Source organism: Ptychodera flava, chromosome 1 (genome assembly GCF_041260155.1).
Source record: "Ptychodera flava strain L36383 chromosome 1, AS_Pfla_20210202, whole genome shotgun sequence".
Lineage (NCBI taxonomy): Eukaryota > Metazoa > Hemichordata > Enteropneusta > Ptychoderidae > Ptychodera > Ptychodera flava.
This window is the reverse complement of record NC_091928.1, coordinates 36,148,816-36,171,251: the sequence shown is the minus strand read 5'-3', so window position 1 is coordinate 36,171,251 and position 22,436 is coordinate 36,148,816. Positions and strand designations below refer to the sequence as shown.

The window sequence follows — 22,436 nt, the reverse complement described above, 5'->3', positions numbered from 1 at the left end:
ATATTTGGTCAGATCGCAAAACAATTTGATGTGCATATGCCTGACATAAGGAGTAACCCTTGTACCAAGTTTGAATGAAATCGCTCCAGACGTCTCTGAGATATCTCCATGAACGGATGCACGCACGCACACAACCAAAACTATAAGTCCCCCTGGACAGTATCCGTGGGGATATAACACAGAATCTTTCCCCACAATTTAGCAGCTTTCTTCAGCAGTGACATGAAACAAAAGTTCAGCATTTAAGTTTGCAACAATGTAACTGAACATGAAAAAATAGAGTGCAAATGCATGTGTTACATGTAATTGCAAAACATTGGTGTCATATCAGTTTTAATCCATGTGCAATTGCTTTATCAACAAGTTCAAAAAGTTCCTGACTTATAACTGATTGTTTGAGTACTTGTAACAGATGTTCCATTTTGCCCTCATACAAAGGTTCCTCTGTGTTTCTTGTCAGTGTTTGAAATGTCAGGTGGAAGAACTCTCTGGATGGATCCCAAACATCCACTGCAGCCTCTTCCTTAATACCAGAAATTAATGTTACAGATGGATGAATAAAAAGATCAACTTTCTTCTCATAAATGCCAAACATTTGTTGAAATGGTGACTTGGCATCTTGGATTTAGTATATCTTTGGTGGTCTAGCATGCCCACTGATAGTTGTTTTCCTCCATTCTTCAAGTGTTTCCAGGGGTGTCATAGCAGAAGGTGTGTGTTTTGCAGTGTCTGAAGAAAAAAAAAGACAAGTAACTTTAATTACATAACATTTGCATGATCTAAACAATTCCTACTGATCGTGATCGTAAAATGACTGTCCTGAGTGACAAGTAATCGTTGATGACGCAGCCCCGGTTGTTAATGGCTACTTCGATTACATGATTACGTTTCATGGTTTGTCACAATTTGGACATACTTACCAAGGTTTAACCCTGTGAACATTCATACCAACTTTCAAAAGAAGTGGACAAGCAATTTCAGATAAATGGGTTTTTTTAACAAAAATGGGGAAAGTTGCTAAAAAATACAAATTACAAGACCTGTCACAACTAAGGTTACCCTTAGGTACATGCATACCAAGTTTCAGCCAAATCTGGCCAGTAGTTACTGAGCTTCAGCACTTTGCAGGATTTTACTTTTTTTGACTCATTTGCAAAATTTTTGACATTGACATTTTGATATTTTACCAAATTCAAATCTCCACCCCAGGGCCCACCTGTACACAGAAGAATAAGATGGCAGGTGCTGTGGTTTTGAGGTTTTGATACATGCATACATACATACATACATACATACATACATACATACATACATACATACATACATACATACATACATACATACATACATACATACATACACACAGACATACTTACAGACATACGTTGTTGAAATGGGTAAATACCTAAATGCGTAACTGCAGACAGACTGACAGATAGATAGACAGATAGTACATACATACGTACATATGTATATACATACATACAGACACATACATACAGACATACATACACACATACAGGCACACAGACAGACATTTCATGGTCAATTATTGACGAGCTACTCTAACATAAGCAAGCGATGCAATCTCTGCATATCAGAAAAGCTGCACATTATCAATACTGAGAATCTTTGCTGTTAAACAAACAATCTGAGTTGGTTTCAAAATGTCGCCATCAAAACAAATATTATTTATCAAAGTTTAACACCACATACAAATAGAATGGTATGTCCCAAAGATTTAAAAGAAAGTGGGGTAAGGATCCTTTAACTTCATTTGTTTGATGATTGAAGGATGCATGGACCTTAAGTAATAATCTTTACGGCCCTGATACGAGTTTAGCAGGCCAAGGTCGTACGGCGGAAGGGCCCGAGTGTGAGGGCCCATATGCCGTGCGACTATGGTCCGCAAAACTTGTATCTGGGCCGTAAAGGTTTTATCATATACCGTATGGAATGATAAATATGTACTTAACATAATATTTAGATTTGTTCTGAGGTAAAAATTTGTGCGATATCAAATATTCATTGCCATTTGTGTCAATTTTTCAGAAAAAGCAATGGCCTCTTCACATAGTTGATTTACTTACATAATGACGTTATTTGTTTACCTGCAGAAGAACACGCAAAGCTTCATACATGAGCAACAGAGATCCAGGTTGTAATCAAGGTGTATTAACCCTTTTCCTGCCAAGTCCATATTTCACCACCAGGCCAAGATGGTTAAAATTAATGAAACACAACATATTCCATATGATGTATTTTAACATAATACTGTACATTTGAAGGTTGTTGAAAACATAATACTGTAATGTTGATTTTTTTCGGACAAAAGATGCTATAACTGACCCAGCCAAGTGTGTGAAAATACGTAATGTTTTGGCTCAATACCACTTTTTACTGACTTGGCTGATGGGGAAGTGATACAGTTATTACTGTCTGGCAGGAAAAGGGTTAAAGAAGGACAATGCGTGATGTAAATTAGTGTCATTTGGCACGCACTTAGGATAGGCCTACGATGGATTTCACTTGACTTTAGAAATATTAAATGTCACCAGCCCGACTCCACTGTCGCCACTATACAATCTTAGCGAGCAGACGTTTTCCTAATCTTGCTTTGACTTTATGTACAAATATAACATTCCCCGATAGCAACACGCGTTGTAACAAGTATTGAAGCAGTTCATATAGTTCAACAGTGAACACGATTGCCCATATTTGGACGTGCAGAATTCAACGCATTCATCCAAATTTGGGCACTGGGCTGCAGCGTGATACGTTAAAAAAATGCATGGATGTTAGGGTGCTTTCTCACGAAGCTTTATATTGGCACGTGAATCTAGGTATATGATAACAGATATTATTACTGTTATGCTGTACTTTGTGTACAGGGAAATGAATCATTTAGCTTACCACTTGTAGGTCCATGGTCTGTTGATGTTGATGCCATGGATGTAGAACCCATCACATCTTGAACTGAATTTGTCGCTTCATCGTGGTTTTCATCTGGAATATAAAATGGGCAAATGTCAATGTTTTTGATGATTATTCTTCATTTTTCAATTCTATGTTGTACAGTATCTCACTGTCTATTTTACTTAGACTAAGAGTCCAATTTCAACCCAGTGTCATACTCAGCATAACTTTAGTTGGACACATACAAGAGGCTTGAACTGGTAAAGTCTACCACGTAGTCATCTTTGCAAAACTTGCATCATATGAGGAGTGTGAAAATAAACTTTCTTTGACATACATGTCGATGCTGGTAGCTGGTCCTGTGAGTGCTGATACTGGGTATATGACTGTTGTGACTGTTTTGAAAGCACTGTGTGACTTTTTTGAGCTAATTTGCATATTTTCAACAATATTAAAAAATACCGCAATTATACGGTGTCACTCAAATTTGATCAGAATTGGTATATATCAGTTTGGGTACCAAAGATCAACAATAAATGTTGCTTCTATCTGTTCAGAGCAGGATAATTCTACGTTGATGTTATGACAATGATTTCTGCACAGTACAACCAGGAAAACAACAAGAAGTATTTAAACCAGAAAAACAAGAATAACAAAAGTAAATAAGGTCTGAAACTTTAGGTACTGGAGGTCAACTTTAGCAACATGCATAGCAGAAACAGCTAGCCCCTCTTAGTTTGAGCATAGACAGTCTTCCCCCTCTCTTGTCTATGGTTTGAGCAGGTCTGTTAATATGTAACAGTTCATAAACAATGACAGGATATGACTCAAGGTCAGTGGAGTTAGCCTGTCTTTAACTGGCATGCCATCACTCCTGCACATTTGCAGAATTTCCCTTTTTCTTACCTCATTTGCACATTTTTGACACTGACATGTTCATTTGAACAACATCATATCTCAACATCTCAACCCCTGCATCTACCTGTACACCAAATACTGAGATGGTAGCTTTGGCGGTATGGTAGCCTTGTGTGACGGACATACATCCGCACATACATTTCCACATACATACATACAGACAGACAGACAGACGCCACCGACTCATCATGTAAGCTCTTTTTGGTATTTGTATACAAAACCAAATATGAGCTAATATATAGCCCAGCCTACTCGTGAGGTGCTGACGGATGCTTATTCAGCTCTGTGTTTTCGTCTGAAAAAATTGCCGTTTTTCTTTCTCAACTTGACTGACCGTCGACGTGTCAAATAAATTAAGCGCTGGGTAACGTATTTGCACTATCTGTACGACTAAAAAGACACCGAAGTCGGTGAATTCATGAAAAATAGGTCCTTGTGAGCTGGTTTTTGGAGAGGCATTACGTTGCCCACAACTTTTCCCATCAGGTGTGTACAATAACTGTTGCGTAATTACGCATAGCTGATCGCCATGCTAACTTGCTCTGACTGCAAACTTGTCTCGAAATCGGTAAAATTATGCCAAGGTGATCTAGACCTCTGCTCTCCTTGTAAGAGACTGCGATTTCCTGTACATGACGCGAACCAAGACCTGCCTACCCGTTCAGTCGATGTGTCTACCTGTCCTGAAAATAAAGTATCTACGAATGGTGTAATTATCAACGAGCTGCTGTGCTTTATTACCAACAAAGTCGACGTGTTGCCCAGTGAGGTCATCGTTAAAGTCTATGTTGAGCACTTTGATGACCAGGATATCGAAAAGTCAAAGCGCTTCATATTTGATTTGATATGTTCTGATACGAACGGTCGTTATATACAGAGGAAGGGTCAAAACAAGAAGTCCAACAATATCCATGATATCCTTGTTTGATACATCAAACTGACCCTGATATGATACCATGCTTCGTAGCTAGGGATCTGGCAAAGTTACCACCAGTTGACATGTCTCATATTGATGTCTCATCGATGTTACAGGAATTGCGATCACTCCGAAGAGAGGTATCGACTATGAAAGATGCTATTTCTCTTACTAATGATCAACAATCGAAAATCCAACTAGATAAATTGCGATCAGAAGTAAATGAATTGAAAATGATTTATTCGCGGTCATGCTCAAAATCAGGTGATAGTTTAGCAGGTGGAATCTATACCGATGGTTTTGTCCCTGGTGTTCATCGGAATGAAGATACTGCAGCTGGAACGCATGTGTCTCAAATGTATATGCATCTCAATCAGTTATCGATCCATCCATTGAAAGCCGTGACTCTGGACCGACCACGGAAGAATCGGTATCTTCTAGTTAATATGCAAACAGATACGCAAGATCCGCCAAAAGAGCGACATATGCCAGTGCCGTGGTCAAAGACAAAGATGTTATATCAGCAGTAGGAATAAGTCAAGGAATCAAGTTTCGACAACCACTTACATCAGTTTCAAATAACGACGAAGCATTCACTACTGTAACCTATCGAAAACGGAAGCCAAAACGATCGCAATTGTGTATTGGCACTTGCTCCAGTGGTGATGATAGTGGTGGATCTCTGAAAGCTGTGAACTCAAAGCCTCCAGCAAAGTTGTTTGTAAGTAGACTGTCTCCGAATACAACGGCGTCAAATGTTGAACAATACATCAAAGAGAAAATAAATGTTGTAGTGAAGTGTGAAACATTGAAGCCAAAGTATGATACATATGCTTCATTTTTGATGACCGTGGATAGTACTCAATATGAAAACCTGATAAAACCGTCGATTTGGCCTGTTGGGGTTTTGGTGAGACGTTTCTATCCAGCAAAAACAAATTAATGACTCTCCGTATAGCTACATACAACTGTCGTAGCATTAAATCTGCCATTGAGGAGATAAAACTACTATGTGACTGCCATGATATCATTCTATTGCAAGAGCACTGGCTAACTAAGTCAGAACTACCGATGTTGTCCCGTTTACACTCCGACTTTTGTGCATCCGGTACGTCTGCTGTGAATGAAGATCTTGGTCTCAGGATAGGCAGACCTTACGGGGGCGTCGCCGTCCTGTGGAGGAAATCTTTGTTCAATTCTGCTCATGTGAAAATTAATTATTTCAATGATGATCGCATAACTGGTCTTGAACTGCAATGTGGTGATAAACTTTTTAACATTCTTTCAGTGTATTTACCAACGGACTCTGATCATAATTATCATGAGTATGTGCAATATTTAACAAAAATCCAAGCTATTATAAAGGACCACAACTTAAGCAGTTTTATTATCGCTGGCGATTGGAATGCTGATCCGCAGAAATCTTTCGGCAGGGAGCTGGTCTCATTCTGTAGAGAGTACGGCTATATTCTCTCGGACATTGAATTTCTAAGTGGTCATGATACCTTTACATACGTCAGTGATGCTCATAGAACAACTTCATGGCTCGATCATTGTCTCTCGTCGAAGTCTGCTCATGACGCAATCCAGTCTGTTAAAGTTCTAAATGACTTTGTAGCCTCTGATCATCTGCCAATGTCGATCGCTCTTTCCATTGGTGACTTGCCATCATTAGACATTTCCAGTACGAAGAGTGTAAACGAAAGTCATAATGTAAATTGGTCCAAAGTGAAGGATCATTCCATCAGATTATATAACGTTATGTCTGCTAGACTCCTAGAAGGTATCAATGTACCCCTTGAAGTTCTTCGGTGTGACAACAAGTTTTGTGAATTGGAAAATCACAAGTGCCAAATTGAGGTTATTTTACAATGATGTTATACATTCTCTGAAATGTGCATCTCAGGAATGCTTTGTGAATAAGAATTGTAGTACTGACCACGTGATTCCAGGGTGGAACGCTTATGTAAAGGAATTCCATAATGACGCAAGAAATGCTTTCAAATTATGGGTTACTTTGGGTAAACCACGCAATGGCCCTATCTACATGACAATGAGCACAGCGCGTGCCCGATTTAAGCAAGCACTACGTACATGTCGACGCCGTGAACAAGAAGCGAGGGCTGACGGTCTGGCTGACTCACTACAATCTCATGATCATAACACTTTTTGGAAGAAGGTTCGTTCGATAAATAGTCAAAGTTTACCTTTATCTTCTAATGTGCACGGCTTTTCAGGTCAACAAAATATAGCGAATATGTGGAAAGATCACTTCAGTTCGTTACTTTCATCTGTGACGAACAATAATTATGAGAAATTTGTGACGTCGTGGGTTAAAAGATCCTGACACCATAAGGGAAAGTCCAAATATTTTATCATCTGATATAGCTGAAGCGATTGTAAAGCTCCCTCTTGGAAAATCTATCGGCCATGATCATCTGTCTGCCGAACACTTCAAATATGCTAATGAACGTCTGCATGTAATGCTAGCTCTGTCTTTTACTGCAATGTTAAATCATGGCTTTCTTCCTGAAAGTCTAATGAGAACTATTCTTGTTCCCCTAGTCAAAGACAAAACTCGTGATATGTCCAGCAAAGATAACTATAGACCAATTGCCATTGCAACAGTGACTTCTAAGATCTTGGAGTTAATTATTTTAAAGCGTTGTAAGGACAGTCTGAATACTACAGATTTTCAGTTTGGTTTTAAACAGAAACATTCTACTGATTTTTGTATTTATGCCATGAAAGAAATAATTTCCTACTACAGTCATCTCAACAGTCCAGTATTTGTATGTTTTCTAGACGCAACCAAAGCATTTGATCGTGTCAATCATTGGGTTTTATTTAAAAAACTCATAGATAGAAATATGCCGTGGTACTTAATTCGTATCATAATGGTCTGGTACCGCACACAGTTATTTTGTGTTAAGTGGGGAGATTGTTTTTCTTCGTTTTTTTCAGTGATAAACGGCGTCCGTCAAGGTAGTATTCTGTCTCCATACCTGTTTAATGTATACATGGATGAGCTTAGTGCTCGTTTAGAAAATTGTAGAAAAGGCTGTATCATTGGTGGACTTATCATCAATCACCTAATGTATGCAGATGACATTGCGTTGATGTGTCCTTCTCTAAGTGGTTTGCGTAATTTAATGCTAATCTGTGAAACATATGGCTTTGAACATGATATAGTTTTTCACCCAAATAAGTCAGAATGTATGTACTTTTTACCACGTAAATTTGGTTTGACTACAAACATGGTCCCTCCAATTTATTTAGGGGGTAAGATTTTAAACGTTGTCTCCGAACATAAATATCTCGGTTATGTTTTTTCTGACACAATGGCAGATGATGCAGATATCAAGAGGCAAGTGCGTAGATTTTATGGTCAAGCTAATTCATTGATTCGTAAATTCTCAAATTGCAATAACCATGTAAAAGTTTCTCTATTTCGTTCTTATTGCACTAATATGTATTGCTCCCATTTATGGTGGTTATACACTAAGAAAACATGAATAACCTCAGAGTGGCATATAATAATGCTTTTCGCATTCTCTTAAGTTTACCACGTGACTGCAGTGCGAATAGAATGTTTGTATCAAACAACATTCCATCTTTTGATGCTCTCAGACGCAAACTATCGTATAATTTCTTCATCAGACTGCACAATAGTAAGAATTGTGTTCTGAACCACATTGTGAAGTCTCATGCATTCGTCGTCTCAAAATATAATGAATCGTATAGAAAGTCGATGTATACTGTGTAATCGGGAGTACCCGCTTGGTTCCTTTTAATTAATCCTTTTTAACTTTTAAAACAGTCATGTTTCGTGGGTTTTTTTATCGTTCGTTTTTCTCGCTGCTTTTCTAGTCTGGCTGCTTTATTTGTTGTCTATAATGTGTATCTATATTCATACTTGCCTGTGTTCTTTTAATTACTATTTTTTATACCATAGTAAGATATGTATTTTTGATATGGGATGTATAGATTCCTGAACTAAATAAATAATAAAAAATAAATAAAATCAAAAAAGATATTTTGTCAGAATCATATGTTCATCAACACAGGAAATATCAAGTCTGTAAGTACTACAGTTCCCCAGATATTTGAGTGGACGGACATCCTCACAAACAGACATACATACATACAGACTGACAATGGATGCCGGACGGATACCCATCCCAATAGCTTCTATAGACTATTAGTCTATAGTAGCTAAAAAAATATGTATGTATATGTTTTGCTTACTTGCCACTTATAGCTGACAAATCATAAAACACTTGATTGGAATCACGATGGTGATGTCTAAGCCTTCTTATTACTTCATCTCTGCTAAATTCCCTGCCAAAATTTCGATTAAAATATCTGCTTTCATGTTAATCTGCAAAAGATGAGGAAATGTATGTCGGTGGTTTTTCACAATCAAAACCACTACACAAAGAAAATCTCTCAAACATTGTAATAATGTTCTTTGGAAGAGCAACTATAAAAAGAAAACTTTCAATGACATTCTTTAAAAATCCTTTTTGAATATGATCATCATGTGCCACTGACAAAACAGCATCAAAGTCACCATAGCAAATCTGTATCATACGTCTTAAAATCTGATGAACCCATTCTGAATATACATCCGTGCAGACTAGAAAGTAAATAAGATAATAAATAAACAATTGTCACTTCTACTGTATTGTTGTATAATCAACATCTGTAGTATACCCAATTTTATGTTTTGAGCTCGATGGCAATTTACGTCCAATTCTCAGATGACTGCGGTAGTTACTGTACTTTACCTAGCGCTGTGGACCGCGTTGCCGTCTCCGAGTCTAAGAGAATGTCGTCGCAAAATTATAAAGACCAGCGACTGTTTTAAATCGAAATAAAACTATGCAATACAATCTGAAATATCGTATAGAAGTAAGGTTAGGGGCACAACACCTGCTCTTCAGCCACTTGGCGACTCGGCGTTGGGTCCAATTGACAGCTACCTGCCGACCGATAGCAAAACACCACCAACAGATTTCAGCTTTGGACAGTTTGGAAATTGTTTTCCAAATTTTTTGGACGTGATTGTAGTCGCCATTTTCATCCGTGAAACGGGCCTTTTTATACCGAGTCCGTATCTTTGTAAATTCAACTTCTCCATGGCAGTAGGTGCTTGCAACGCACTGCGTTGTCGCTCATCGGCCTCACTTGTACCAGCTCCAGGGCTCGGAGTTCAAAACTCGACGCCATGTTTGCAAATAGTTGAAAGACAGATGCATTGTGGATGTAAGGTGACCTCCTAGCTTGCTGGAAAAAAGGTAGCCTAATTCAAAGCTTCTACTCCTCATGTCGGCATCGCATAATGGCATGTCCGCATTTCGCATCGCATAATGGCATGTCTGCATTTTGCATCGCATAATGGCATGTCTGCATTTTGCATCGCATAATGGCATGTCCGCATGTTGCATCGCGGGTCTTCATTGCGCATGATCAAATGCAACTTCGCATTGAATGTCCCCATACCAATTCTCGCATTCTTCATGTAAGAATGTCAAGTCTGCATGTCCAAATATTCGCATTTTGTACCTCATCATGGCATGTCGTAATTATGAATGTCAAGTCTGCATGTCCAAATATTCGCATTTTGTACCTCATCATGGCATGTCGTAATTATGAATGTCAAGTCTGCATGTCCAAATATTCGCATTTTGTACCTCATCATGGCATGTCGTAATTATGAATGTCAAGTCTGCATGTCCAAATATTCGCATTTTGTACCTCATCATGGCATGTCGTAATTATGAATGTCAAGTCTGCATGTCCAAATATTCGCATTTTGTACCTCATCATGGCATTTCGTAATTATGAATGTCAAGTCCGCATGTCCAAATTTTCGCATTTTGTACCTCATCATGGCATGTCGTAATTATGAATGTCAAGTCTGCATGTCCAAATTTTCGCATTTTGTACCTCATCATGGCATGTCGTAATTATGAATGTCAAGTCTGCATGTCCAAATTTTCGCATTTTGTACCTCATCCTTGTGCTACAGGTTCTATTGCAAATTGAAGGCATTGCGTGGAATTATGAAAGCCAAATGTTATACATATGATGCTTATGGAAATGTGCTACCTACAATGACAGTTTAAGGAAATTGAATGATATTAGTTTGTGATTAATTGAGCGTTTTTCGTAAGAAAAATAAAAGAATTTATGCTACTACAAAAATAGCTACAATTTAAAAGTCGTTAGTATATTCTCTCTTATAATTAGCTCAGAACAAAGCAACGTCAATTTGTGAGCTGATGCATCATTATATCATGGTGAATTTGCGTCATCTTTAAGGAGCAATGGATAAGTATAATAGCTTCGCCTCAACCCCCTAGCCCCTCCCCTGAAGGAAAGTTTGAAAGTGCGAATATCCAACCAAGCCACATTCTATTTCTGCATACGAACAATAATTAATTACATCGCTATGAAATCAAGCTTATGATACCGCCTCCCCTCCCCATACTCCCTTCAAAATCAATCTCTATTCAGCGCCAACTCAACAATGACGCAACCAATAGAATGAAATGAAACAGTGTATCCAAAATGATTGTTACGTTATTTTACTCGTGCACTGATTCACATGGGTGTCAAAAGAATGCTGGTGAGCGCCGGTGCCATGTTGGCCTGGAACACGCCAAACAGTACAGCGATATTTTGGGATACATAAAAATGTGTAGAAAGATGTGGCGATAGGAAAAATTATTTTTGCGCACGGTAATCAAAATACGGCCAACCCCCCTTAAACACAGAAGTTACGTTTACCGTGCGCGCGTTTTAATTAGCCACGGCCCCTAACAGTACCCAACACAATTAACGATACGTAGAACAGTTAATAAGGGAGAACGTTCTCTTCTTTCGAAGTTATTTTTCAGCAGTGTCCTTTCGTCGTAACATTCGTAATAATTGTCAGAATATTAACAAGCGGCTCTCTTTTAAACGTATGCAGCATACGCCAATATATTACAAAAAGACGAATAACAAGACGGCTGCCTTATCCTGGCAAGCTGTAATATTTGTAGCTTGTATCGGGACTAGTATGAAATGAAAGTATTGTTGATAGTCATTTACGGTGACATTAAGCGTAAAGTATGAAATGAAACATACCGGCATTGAATTTTTCATCATTCGCAGGGCAGCTATCACTCATCTTCTGGTTAAACACCCCTAGGGTCTAAAAATAATATCGAACGAGGACAAAAATGTCAATATTTAAATCCGAAGACAGCACAAGCTGTATTCAGATTGAGGATTCCTACTAAAAATTACGGAGTCGAATTTACAGAAAGTTCAATTATTCTGAACACCATCTATATGCTCGAATGACGTCATTTATTGCCTTCAAATAATCTGTTGTGCTGAGCAAGCATATCCTAGCTCTTTAAGAGTTCAAATTTGTTAACTTTCATGGCACGTTTCCAAAGTTACATCTCTCTCTATGTTTATTAAGGTTTATACAACACAATATTGTATTTTTTCTGGCCCTTGATATTCAGTAACACTCAGCTTTTTCTAAAGTTCAAATGATTCACTTGCTCGCAAAATGTACACAAGATTATTTTGATGTTCTTAATTTGGATCGGAGGGCGAACATCTCATTATGTCGGCGTTTCGAGACATTCGGTCGACTTGTAGTTGAAGTGACTTTACATTAGGAATCAGAAAAATGTGCCATTATTTACAATTGGTTCACTTCACTGAATGTTAGTCTCTACCCTCACTCATCTGTAAAATTTGTTAGATTAATGCGCTTACCGTTTCGTAATTGCGGTATAGTTCAGTGACCTTCTGTTCGTCTTCGAAGTAGGCCCCGTAAAAAGCCCTTCCAAAGACCTTGCTCACAAACAATGACATGTATTGCTGCAGTGTAATGTGTTCTCCGGGACGAACAGAAGACAGCTTCTCTGCTACGTCATTAGCCATCTTTAAAAAAGTTCGGGTCACAATTATAAATAATCATATATCCTATGCACGTCATGTATAAACACGTATACATCACATCTCTTGACCAAGTCACATATTTGACGATATGCGATAAGCTAAAATAATGTAATTACAAATTTTCGGTCCTCGACAATTACGCACAATTCAGGTTTTTGGCTCACATGTGCAGACACGTGGGCTAATTTTGCAGCAATGCCTGTCTCCCTGTTTGTTTGTTTGTTTTTCAGTCTGTCTGTCTGTCTGTCTGTCTGTCCGTCCGTCTGTTTGCACGATATCTCAAGAACGGCTAATCGGATCGGAATCAAATCTGTACAAAGATTTTGCTTGTAAATGGAAGAACAGATTAGACTTTGAAGGGTGCGGCTTGCACATTTTATGCTAATTCCCATAATCAATGATTGTAGACATAAGAATTGCTACAAATGGTGATCAAACTAGTATTTAACACCCGTGAAAGACAATTGCATATTTAGTGAGATTTCCTAATTAGAGATATATATCTCAACTGACTAGATCAAAGTTGAGGAAACTTGCTGTGTACATTGGAGATACAATGATGTAACAAAAATATAATTATCTGTCACATGAACATCTTGACTTGGCAACTCTGAGGCTTGTCTTATTGTAAATCAAGCTCATGTTTTTGAAAGTCACTTAAGTTTTAACAACATTTTCCAACTAAGGCATATTTTATCCACATTGACCTTATCAAGGTTGATGAAACTTGCTATTTACATTGCATATACTGTGATGTAACTTTAGTGAAAGTCATTTAGCTTTTTTACTTCACTAATTGCTAATTTGCATGTTTTGTAAACTTTCCTAATACGGGGCTATATATATTGATTTACTTATCAGAGTAATCAGTTACATTAAAGATACTACAATATATAGCACTAATGAAAATTCTTTAAACGTTTTCAGATAAATAATTACTCATTTGCATAATTCCTAATTAGGGATACCTATCTGAATATACACGATTAAAGTTGAAAAAGCATGCTATGTATATTGAAGAAGATGAAATAATATTATATAGGGTGAGCCCGTGGAGTGGCACCAAAGAGTAAGAGATTAGAAATTTTATTTCCGCGTGACGATGCATAGTCGATGCTTACATGGTCAATAACAAAAGTGATTCACGATTAATGATAATAAAGAATAAAACAGAATTAATTGTTACTAAAACAGTTAACACAGGGTATCAGGCTGGTGTAGATTTAGGTGCACAGTAACAACCTGTTTTTACTGCAATTTATGTAGTCGGGAGAGAGGTTGAGCAGACAGTTTACATCCTCTGCAATTTATTCACCTGTTCGCCAAGAACTTCGCCCAACAAGAATTTGATTTCAAGGAGACTGGTAATGTTCCCACCATTACCAGTTTCCTCTTTTTATTGGTAGATTTGCAGTTTTATTTGTCACAAAGCTGGATATAAATTTGCAAAATGGTAAAATGGTAAAATGGTAGTAACCCACTGTGTTTAATGAGGGACATATTTTGCCATCTTTATCGTTGCAATAACAACCGTACTGCCGAACTTCAAGTTGCAAGCTGAAAACCAACGTCCCGAATAAACACCGACAATTTTTGACACAGAGAGCGATTTAATAGTAGTCCCTAGCTTTTTCAGCCTTTGTCCTCGTTCATACGCGGGACAGTTTTCTGTCTTTTTCTGTCTTCAAAGAGTTATGATAACGATATCTAGTATCGGTGACGATGAAGAATGGAGATGGAGAATAATATTTACTAGTTAATGGCAGTGATATGTTTTATAAATGCACGTTTCGTACTTGTTTCTTTACAACCGCTCAAAAACATGGCAGCGCGAATGAATTTAGTTAGGGACACTTCCACGTGCTTGCATAGTATATTAGCAACCTGTACATGCGTAGTCAGTAAGCCGCTGGTGCGAATATCACTGAAAGTCGTTTAGAATTTTAAACACAAGCTATTTATTAATTTGCATATTGAACTTATTTGCGCAATTTGGGACTTAACACTGAGGGGACTCAGTCTCTACAAACGTTTCTGAATCTTACTATGCATATTGATGTGATAATTTTATTGTGTTAGTGAAAGATACTTTGCATTTTTATGTCATGTAATTCATTTCAATTTCTATATCTACTGAGCTTTCACATTTTGGCACATAAAGCTATGAAGAACTTGATCAAAGGTAATTACACTTGTCATATAAAGGGGCCATACAATGAGAACAGTCGAAGAACTTTAGCATCTTTGTTTCAGCTAATTCCATATTTGTATACTTAATGAACATTGGAATTCATCCGTTGTGAATATGTTTCATGATGTCGTTCATAACAGTTTCAATGAAGTCGCAAACTTGGGGCAGAAGTTTAATGTTACAAATGAATTATTAGCTGGCTAAAATATGTACTATTGATTATCTATTTGTATTTAGGTGCATAAGTATGTATGTATGTATGTATGTATGTATGTATGTATGTATGTATGTATGTATGTATGTATGTATGTATGTATGTGTTTGTGTGTGTGTCCATAAAATAAACATATGCAAGCTTGTTTGTGTAATTTTGTGCATTCGATGATGATTGTCATTGAATATACTTTTTGTCTCAGGTATATACGTAAGCCATGTAATTTGACTTAATGCCATTACAGGATGTATTATTGTTTGTAGCGATTATTTTCCATTCGGCCTAACTGTACAAAGCAGATAATAATAGAATTTTTACTTTGAATAATTAGGCAAGATAGTATGTTTTCGTAATCACGATTCAAGCATCATCGTAAACTATAATCGCTTATCTAAAATTGTTTCATTAATGATCGTGACAAAGTTATAGATAGCACCATTTCATCCTTAATAAACAATTTTGTAACTATCTTACCACTTGAACATATTTGTAATAATTCTGTAGGGCGTCATGTTGGAATGAAACATCATATATATTCCGTCGGCTTCTGGCTTCATTACCGTTGGTGGTCTGGAGACTGTTATCACCAATTAGTGGCCTCAGGAACTCGAACAGTTCAACTGCAAGATGGTAAGATTAATAAATGGCAATTGGAAATAATAAACTCGGAAACTTCCCATATCACGACATTGTCTACACTACTTTGTTGACCGTTGTAACAGCAATGCGATACAAGTGCATACGTTGATAACAATCGCTGATCAAATGAAACATATATAAATGAAATATCTGGTTACCTGTGAACTAAGTGGTTGTGTTTGTTAGAGTTGTTACTTTGACAAAATCTGGATCGCTGCTTACTTCCTGTCCTTAATTCACGAAAAAGCATGCCATTTAAAGATAGCTACGTACGAAATATGTCCTTTATGCGTTTAATTTTCAGCTTACGTTTAAGTCAAAGATTATCAACAGGATAACTGGAAGTATAACATTTTGACAAACAGAACGAAGTCTTTCTTCATGTTTACTGGCAAATTCACATTTAGATACTGCCCATGGTTGCAGTACGAAAACGTCAGCTACTTGGTGGCAAGCCATAGACTGTAGTTTGTATAGGGACTATGGGTGAACCAATAAAAAAAATCGAGTTAGCAGTAATGTTTCCAATGTACAGGAATGCTTTCGTATCATGATTTTCCGAAAAATGTATTTTAACAGCGATTCACTTACCTGGTCTGTCAAAAACCTTGATATGATCCTTCCAGGCTTCAGGTGACGCCAGGCTGACGTAATAACGCTTGCCATACCAGAATGACGCAACATGGCCATACTTGGCGTGTAACTTGAACAGAAAGTCGGCAAAACCACCTGCTTCTGCAATGTCTTGTAAATTGCCCTCCCTGGTTTGATGAAAAATAGCAGTATTTGACAACATGTATCATGGTGATCTTATTTTACGGTTTACATTTATTTTTAAGTATTATTACACGATAAAATTTGTTTCTTGGATAAACCCTGTTTTACTGTCACAGTTATACTATACTGTTATACTAAAATTGTTCTGTATAGTTCGTAAACAAAATATTCGCCGCCTTTGTTACTTTATTTCGCAGAAAAATCCAATGAACATTATGTTTTGTCTTGCCTTATTTGATTGATGAATGTCATTAGCGCAGAATACTTTTTAAATAGGTTAGTGCAAATTCAACCCTTGTCAAACTTTATGATCCGAATACAAATTCCGAATTTCGTCGAATGCAATGGTGTGGACAGAACACAATCAAATTCTAAATGAAATGCAATGGATAAACCTACTCGGGGTGTCGTTTCTTCATTCCTGGTATTTTCTTCACTGTTGTAGATTTTTCTTCAGCTTTTACGACTTTAGCACCGTCCTTAAAAACACAAAGGTAAAGGATAAGTAATTTGTTGTTGTTTGCAAAAAATAACATATGAAGCGTTTTTACATTTGCGTCAACTAATATTGCCTTCAATTGAAATGTGGCAGAACTGTCACAGTTAAACATTCCCCATTGAACATGTTTGCCGTTTCATTACAAATAGTTATCTACAAAAAATAGTTATTTTTGTACTTTTACATTCTTACGCCATGATATCTTTAATTATGGCTGAAATTTCCCATCTGTTGGTTGAGATCTCGAAGGGCCGGTACTTGCAATGCATGACGTTATTATTTCAGCTGCATTGCTTGTGAGTCTGTTCCCCGTATTCATTCAACTGGTTCAGTTCAAACATTTCGCGACCCAAAGTACAGGTTAAACGTCTAGACTCTGTGATCAGGGACATAACATACAGTGTATCATCATAGTAATGTAAATTTCTGGCCAGTTGCTATGCTCATCAAATATCTATAACACCCGGGAAAATTAATTCTAGCTTGTAATACAATGTGGCTTTAACGCTCATGTCGCTATCGAAATTCCGTGAACTCATGAGTCTTTTAACACCACTTTCACTTATCTATATTCGTATAGTCTGTTAAAGTTGCCGAAATTTTTCGGTTAGTATGCAGACTGATAAAAAAGTATGCAATTGATAACCAAGAACATTCTGTAACTTATATAGCGAACAGAGAATGACAAGTCACCAATGTGTTGTGAACGGTAATGAGTATGAAACGCTCTATTATACTAAATGCGTACGTAGTGTATATCTTTGTATATGGAACATTCCAATACGGTGTTATGCGTAGCGTATATCTTTGCAGATCAAGGGTATACATAATGCAGATCTATGAACACTAAGTGTACACTGTACTTTTGCATTTTATTAGTATACGCACGTGTATTCTGAACGTATTCGTCACATGTACAGAATCAGTATATGTGTATATATTGTTGTATATCAAGCATTTTGCCCAGTGTTATGCTTTTGAACATTACGCATGTGAGCGTAAAATTAACGTCATCCTCATACTCCCCTCAGCTTCACAGGTAAGGCATCAAGGATTCTGAGTGTATGACGCTGCAATGTCAGCTCCACTATTCCCGGTAGACTCTCGCCAGTCGCTTGTACTGCTTGGTTACGCGTATTGGAATAGCTTCCGGTTTTTGCTGGTACAAGCGACTGTTACGCCACAGGGGACTCGAACTTGTTGTTTATTTGTGTCTTTTTGTTTGTTTGTTTGTGTGTATGTGTTTGTGTTTGTTTATTTGTTATATTTGTTGTATTTTTAATAAAATAACAGCCAAAAGCTGATTTGTTAATATTTGTCAATAAAGAGCAGTTTGTTTGTTTGTTTATATATTTGTTTGTTTGTTTGTTTGTTTGTTTGTTTGTTGATACGTATTTTCGATGGTTAGGGTTAGGGTTAGGCTTACGTTAGGGTTAGGGTTAGAGTTAGGCTTAAGTTAGGGTTAGGGTTAGGCTTAAGTTAGGGTTAGGGTTAGGGTTAGAGTTATTCACTCCCTCTATATATTGAGACAAGGGAAGCAACTGGGATTCCAACATCTGTATTTTCAAGTCAAGAAAAACACACCAAATAAATGCCAGACAATTGAAATATTGGGTTTGTGGCAGCATCATGTCCTGTACTTACCACACCTATCCTTTAATTCGATGGAAAGGGCGAAAATCGGCGATATTTAGCATCTTTCTCCTTTGATTCGTACAGTTTGTACGGCAAAACGTAAGTGTCACACTTTGGCGGGTTAGTACGTCAGAGAAATTCAAATCGGACCAATCAGGCAGCTTGTTAGACTCACAACACTACGCGAACGCCAGTTCTCAAGCGACTATACCACAGCAAGATGCAGTCATCATCAAAATTACGACATGCCATGATGAGGTACAAAATGCGAAAATTTGGACATGCAGACTTGACATTCATAATTACGACATGCCATGATGAGGTACAAAATGCGAAAATTTGGACATGCAGACTTGACATTCATAATTACGACATGCCATGATGAGGTACAAAATGCGAAAATTTGGACATGCGGACTTGACATTCATAATTACGACATGCCATGATGAGGTACAAAATGCGAATATTTGGACATGCAGACTTGACATTCATAATTACGACATGCCATGATGAGGTACAAAATGCGAAAATTTGGACATGCAGACTTGACATTCATAATTACGACATGCCATGATGAGGTACAAAATGCGAAAATTTGGACATGCAGACTTGACATTCATAATTACGACATGCCATGATGAGGTACAAAATGCGAATATTTGGACATGCAGACTTGACATTCATAATTACGAAATGCCATGATGAGGTACAAAATGCGAATATTTGGACATGCGGACTTGACATTCTTACATGAAAATGCGAGAATTGGTATGGGGACATTCAATGCGAAGTTGCATTTGATCATGCGCAATGAAGACCCGCGATGCAACATGCGGACATGCCATTATGCGATGCAAAATGCAGACATGCCATTATGCGATGCAAAATGCAGACATGCCATTATGCGATGCGAAATGCGGACATGCCATTATGCGATGCCGAATGCCGACATGAGGAGTAGAAGCTTTGAATTAGGCTACCTTTTTTCCAGCAAGCTAGGAGGTCACCTTACATCCACAATGCATCTGTCTTTCAACTATTTGCAAACATGGCGTCGAGTTTTGAACTCCGAGCCCTGGAGCTGGTACAAGTGAGGCCGATGAGCGACAACGCAGTGCGTTGCAAGCACCTACTGCCATGGAGAAGTTGAATTTACAAAGATACGGACTCGGTATAAAAAGGCCCGTTTCACGGATGAAAATGGCGACTACAATCACGTCCAAAAATTTGGAAAACAATTTCCAAACTGTCCAAAGCTGAAATCTGTTGGTGGTGTTTTGCTATCGGTCGGCAGGTAGCTGTCAATTGGACCCAACGCCGAGTCGCCAAGTGGCTGAAGAGCAGGTGTTGTGCCCCTAACCTTACTTCTATACGATATTTCAGATTGTATTGCATAGTTTTATTTCGATTTAAAACAGTCGCTGGTCTTTATAATTTTGCGACGACATTCTCTTAGACTCGGAGACGGCAACGCGGTCCACAGCGCTAGGTAAAGTACAGTAACTACCGCAGTCATCTGAGAATTGGACGTAAATTGCCATCGAGCTCAAATCATAAAATTGGGTATACTACAGATGTTGATTATACAACAATACAGTAGAAGTGACAATTGTTTATTTATTATCTTATTTACTTTCTAGTCTGCACGGATGTATATTCAGAATGGGTTCATCAGATTTTAAGACATATGATACAGATTTGCTATGGTGACTTTGATGCTGTTTTGTCAGTGGCACATGATGATCATATTCAAAAAGGATTTTTAAAGAATGCCATTGAAAGTTTTTCTTTTTATAGTTGCTCTTCCAAAGAACATTATTACAATGTTTGAGAGATTTTCTTTGTGTAGTGTTTTGATTGTGAAAAATCACCGACATACATTTCCTCATCTTTTTGCAGATTAACATGAAAGCAGATATTTTAATCGAAATTTTGGCAGGGAATTTGGCAGAGATGAAGTAATAAGAAGGCTTAGACATCACCATCGTGATTCCAATCAAGTGTTTTATGATTTGTCAGCTATAAGTGGCAAGTAAGCAAAACATATATATACATATTTTTTTAGCTACTATAGACTAATAGTCTATAGAAGCTATTGGGATGGGTATCCGTCCGGCATCCATTGTCAGTCTGTATGTATGTATGTCTGTTTGTGAGGATGTCCGTCCACTCAAATATCTGGGGAACTGTAGTACTTACAGACTTGATATTTTCCTGTGTTGATGAACATATGATTCTGACAAAATATCTTTTTTTTTTTATTTTTTTTTTATTATTTATTTAGTTCAGGAATCTATACATCCCATATCAAAAATACATATCTTACTATGGTATAAAAAATAGTAATTAAAAGAACACAGGCAAGTATGAATATAGATACACATTATAGACAACAAATAAAGCAGCCAGACTAGAAAAGCAGCGAGAAAAACGAACGATAAAAAAACCCACGAAACATGACTGTTTTAAAAGTTAAAAAGGATTAATTAAAAGGAACCAAGCGGGTACTCCCGATTACACAGTATACATCGACTTTCTATACGATTCATTATATTTTGAGACGACGAATGCATGAGACTTCACAATGTGGTTCAGAACACAATTCTTACTATTGTGCAGTCTGATGAAGAAATTATACGATAGTTTGCGTCTGAGAGCATCAAAAGATGGAATGTTGTTTGATACAAACATTCTATTCGCACTGCAGTCACGTGGTAAACTTAAGAGAATGCGAAAAGCATTATTATATGCCACTCTGAGGTTATTCATGTTTTTCTTAGTGTATAACCACCATAAATGGGAGCAATACATATTAGTGCAATAAGAACGAAATAGAGAAACTTTTACATGGTTATTGCAATTTGAGAATTTACGAATCAATGAATTAGCTTGACCATAAAATCTACGCACTTGCCTCTTGATATCTGCATCATCTGCCATTGTGTCAGAAAAAACATAACCGAGATATTTATGTTCGGAGACAACGTTTAAAATCTTACCCCCTAAATAAATTGGAGGGACCATGTTTGTAGTCAAACCAAATTTACGTGGTAAAAAGTACATACATTCTGACTTATTTGGGTGAAAAACTATATCATGTTCAAAGCCATATGTTTCACAGATTAGCATTAAATTACGCAAACCACTTATCAAAATTTTGGCAAATCGCAGACAAAATGACTGTAGTACATTTTATAAAGTTGAAAAAAATAGACAGGCGCTCAAAGGGTTAATACGTGGTATATGACAGAAAATGTCTCTTGTCACTTTTTATGACTATCACAGCCCTAATATATATAATATATATCTAATGCAGTGTTAAGGGTGATCGAGCCACTAATTTTTTTACCCACAATGTTAGTTATTTTTCTTTAACAGTAAGACTTATATGTGAGGATGAGATTGCGACAAAAATCATATTGTCACCAGATTAATTTGGTAGCTAGAAGGATTTGAAATGCACTTACTTTATCCCATTCGAATGACAGAAATTATGAATCTCCAGGGAGCATTGCCCAACCTGATACATTTATTTTCTGTTCCTTTCTTGAAATGCTGCACTTGTTTTATTTACATGTGGACCACATTGAATAATAAATGAAACTTTTGGCTATTGTTCTGCTGAAAATGTGAATAAGAATTGAAATTATCACGACTCAGGCCTTCTAGAACAATAGTTAAACCTTTTGCAAACTTAAATGTAATAACAACGCCTTATCCATACTTTGTAGAATTATTTAGAATTCCAATCTAACAATTT

At 37.2% G+C, this 22,436-nt stretch overlaps 2 protein-coding genes and 1 long non-coding RNA gene across 3 annotated transcripts in view; 1 reads left to right on the top strand and 2 right to left on the bottom strand.

Annotated features, from left to right (window-relative positions):
* The window catches only part of LOC139136355 (cytochrome P450 20A1-like), an 81,691-nt gene that overhangs the window by 28,445 nt on the left and 30,810 nt on the right, over nt 1-22,436 (top strand). The window lies entirely within an intron of this gene.
* Nucleotides 306-9,086, bottom strand: LOC139136281 (uncharacterized). The gene is made up of 3 exons (XR_011553178.1): nt 8,999-9,086; nt 2,914-3,006; nt 306-729 (listed from the first exon to the last, which is right to left on the bottom strand). It is a non-coding gene; the product is annotated as an uncharacterized lncRNA (long non-coding RNA).
* LOC139138660 (cytochrome P450 20A1-like) lies at nt 11,825-17,023 on the bottom strand. Its single transcript, XM_070707182.1, has 5 exons — nt 16,942-17,023; nt 16,357-16,526; nt 15,601-15,746; nt 12,536-12,703; nt 11,825-11,954 (listed from the first exon to the last, which is right to left on the bottom strand). Exons 1-5 carry the CDS (start codon nt 16,959-16,961, stop codon nt 11,859-11,861), a joined length of 600 nt encoding a protein of 199 aa, XP_070563283.1. The 5' UTR covers nt 16,962-17,023; the 3' UTR covers nt 11,825-11,858.